Genomic DNA, 2,944 nt, shown 5'->3' with positions numbered 1-2,944 from the left:
GCAAAGCGCTGCTATCTTTGCAGCGGTGCAGCGCTGCTGCTGCTGCTGCTGCTGCTGAGGGGCCCCCCTTGCCGCTGCTGCTGCAGCAGGGGGCCCTCGAGCTGCTGCAGTGGCACATGGGGAAAGCAGCAGCAGCAGCTGCTGCAGCAGCAAAGCCTGCTGACGCTCTGCAGCTGATAGAGCTGCTGCTGCAGCTGCTGCAACCACCAACGCCTGCTGCTGCCGCTGCCACCGCGCAACCCGAAGCAGCAGCAGCAGCAGCAGCAGCAGAACCACCAACAGCAGCAGCAACAGCAGGAAATTTGCTGCTGCGGAGCAGCTGGCTGCCGGGGTTTCTAAAGTGCCTCATAACTCACCTACAGAACAAGACAGCAGCAAGCAGCAGCAGCAGCAGCAACAGCAACAGCAGCAGCAGCAACAGCAACACCAGCAGCAGCAGCAGCAGCGGCAGTTTCGGGCCAGATGGATGGCTTTCTTTGCTTTCTTTTGCTGCTGCGCTGCAGAGGGTTTGTTCAACTCTAGAGACACCCCAAGGTGCAAACCCTAAACCCTACACCGTAAACCCTAAACCCTAAACCCTAAACCCTAGGATTTGAGATAATAATTTGCTGCTCACTTCTTTCCTTTTGAGGGCTTGCGACTTGGGACCTAGGGTTTAGAGTTTAGGGTTTGTGTGCAGGCCCTGAGTTGCTGCTGCTGGCTCAGCAGCTGCTGCTGCAGCTGCTGCGCATAGAGAAGCTGCTGCTGCTGCGCGTTTTGCTGCAGCCAGCACAAAAGCAGCAGCTCCGTAGGACTTTGAAAGAGTGAGTGAAAACCCTTGGGTTTAGGGTTTAGGGTTTAGGGTTTGGCGTCTATGTGGAGGGTTTAGGGTTTAGGGTTTAGGGTTTAGGGTTTTTGTGCTTGCAGCCTCGGCCTGCCTGATCCCACAGCGCAGCCCCAGAAGCCTTGAAGTGGAAACTCTAGGCCCCGCTAGGGTTTAGGGTTTAGGGTTTAGAGTTTAGGGTTTGGTTGCGGCAGCGCAATTTTTTTTGCTGCTGGAACGAACGAACGGCAAAAGACTTAAACCCATTCTTTGCCACTTGCATCTTGGCTTTTGTTGCTCCTAGTGCTGCTGCTGCTGCTTCTGCTGCTGCTGCGGGTGCTTCTGCTGCTGCTGCTGCTGCTGCTGCTGGAAGGCTGAGACACCGGGGCGGGCGTCGTCGGCAGCGGCTGCAGCTTTTGCTGCTGCGGAGCCTTCAGCAGCTCAACTTACTTGAAATAAATGATTAAAATGCATTTAAGTTGTCTTTTTTGCTTAAATTGATTCAAAAAGGGGAAAATGGAGAAAAACGCATTTGGATGAGTCCTGCGGAGCTGCGCATACACCCCAGCCCTGGCGCGGACACCGCGCCTTGCGAAGTGTCTGCATCATTTATAATGGCTTTTGTCTATTTAATTTATTTAATTTAATTAATTTAATTAAACTCGAAAGTTTTTCCGGTTTTTTGCAAGCCGCAGGCAGCCCAGAGGCCCCGGGGGCCCCTGCTGCCTCTGCTGCTGGCTGCTTCTGCGTTTGCTGGGGCCCCAGGGGAGATGAGTGCACCTGATGTTCTAAACCCTAAACCCTAAACCCTAAACCCTAGAGCTTTCCCCGAATGGCGCGGCTCAAGCACAAGCCTTCCCGGGGGCCTGCGGCAACACGCACTCACCAGCAGCAGCAGCAGCAGCAGCAGCAGCAGCAAAGGAGGAGGCCCTCAGCTTCCTTCCCCAGCAGCCCAGAGAGCGGCAGCTCCTCCTCGCCTTCGCCGACCCCTGCTCGCAAGGGGGCCCTTCAAGGGGGCCCCCCAGGGGGCCCCCCAGGGGGCCCCCCAGGGGGGCCCCCCGAGGGGCCCCCAGGGGGGCCCCCAAGGGGGCCCCCAGTGCGGAGGCAAGTTGGAGTTGGCCACCGCGCTAGAGCCCACCCAGGGGTTAAGGCCCTTAAGGAAATCCGCAAATACCGAGTGAGGGTTTAGGGTTTAGGGTTTAGGGTTTAGGGTTTAGGGTTTGACTGGAGGAAAGGAATGCGGAATGCCTGAAGTATGTGGCCAAGGCGTAGGGTTCAGGTTGAGGGTTTAGGGATTAGGGTTTAGGGTTTAGGGTTTAGGGTTTGGGGTTTGCGGGTGCAGAACAGTACAGAGCTGCTGATTCCTCGGTCTCCATTCTTTCGCCTTGTGAGAGAAGTGGCGCAGAAGTTCACGCCGCCCTATGCGGGCATGTACAGGTGAGGGTTTAGGGTTTAGGGTTTAGGGTTTAGGGTTTAGGGATTAGGGTTTGTAGCTGCAGCACGCAGCTCCGCAGCGGATTCGAAAGAGCAGTCCTGAGCAGCGACAATAAATGAGCAAACATAAAAAGAACAAAAACGCAGGCCCCAGCCCCAAACCCCAAACCCCAAACCCTAAACCCTAAACCCTTTTTTGGTGTTTAGGTTCACGGCCACTGCGCTGGAGGCGCTGCAGTCTGCAGCAGAGGCCTTTCTTGTGGGGCTTTTTGAAGACTCTAATTTGTGTGCTTTGCATGCAAAGAGAGTTACAGTAATGCCGAAGGACTTGCACTTGGCCAGGAGAATCCGAAGAACCTAAACCCTAAACCCTAAACCCTAAACCCTCGGGCCCCGCCCGCGGCGCGCTGCGGCGCCGCCGCGCGCACAGCACCCAAACCCTTAACCGTTGAACCGCCGCGGCAGCAGCAGCAGCAACAGCAACAGCAGCAGCAGCAGCGGCAGCAAATGTGCCCTAGGGTTTACGCCGAGGGTTTGGGGCCTAGGGTTTAGGGTCTGGGGTCTGGGGTCTGGGGTTTAGGGTTTGGGCCCAGAGGGAATTTGTAGACACCGCAGCGCTTCATTTGCGGTAGGGAACACTGAATTATTTTGGCGCCGCTGCTGCTGCTGCAGCAGCAGCAGCAGCTGCTGCAGCAGCTGCTGCAGCAG

General features: G+C 56.5%; 2 protein-coding genes across 2 annotated transcripts; both read left to right on the top strand.

The window, feature by feature from the left end:
- Window positions 1-116: 116 nt before the first annotated feature.
- ETH_00039500 (uncharacterized protein) lies at window positions 117-949 on the top strand (the record flags this gene model as incomplete). The annotated part of the gene is made up of 3 exons (XM_013380031.1): window positions 117-534; window positions 680-803; window positions 907-949. The coding sequence occupies 3 exons, from the start codon at window positions 117-119 to the stop codon at window positions 947-949; spliced, it is 585 nt and encodes a 194-aa protein (XP_013235485.1).
- Window positions 950-1,634: 685 nt separating this feature from the next.
- Window positions 1,635-2,597, top strand: ETH_00039495 (histone H3 variant, putative; the record flags this gene model as incomplete). The annotated part of the gene is made up of 3 exons (XM_013380030.1): window positions 1,635-1,979; window positions 2,145-2,239; window positions 2,444-2,597. 3 exons carry the CDS (start codon window positions 1,635-1,637, stop codon window positions 2,595-2,597), a joined length of 594 nt encoding a protein of 197 aa, XP_013235484.1.
- Between the last annotated feature and the right edge of the window lie 347 nt (window positions 2,598-2,944).

The sequence above is a fragment of the Eimeria tenella genome, genomic scaffold, assembly GCF_000499545.2.
Source record: "Eimeria tenella Houghton genomic scaffold, Eth_scaff4335, whole genome shotgun sequence".
NCBI lineage: Eukaryota > Apicomplexa > Conoidasida > Eucoccidiorida > Eimeriidae > Eimeria > Eimeria tenella.
Note: the sequence above shows the minus strand (reverse complement) of the source record. Positions and strands in the feature narration are given on the sequence as shown.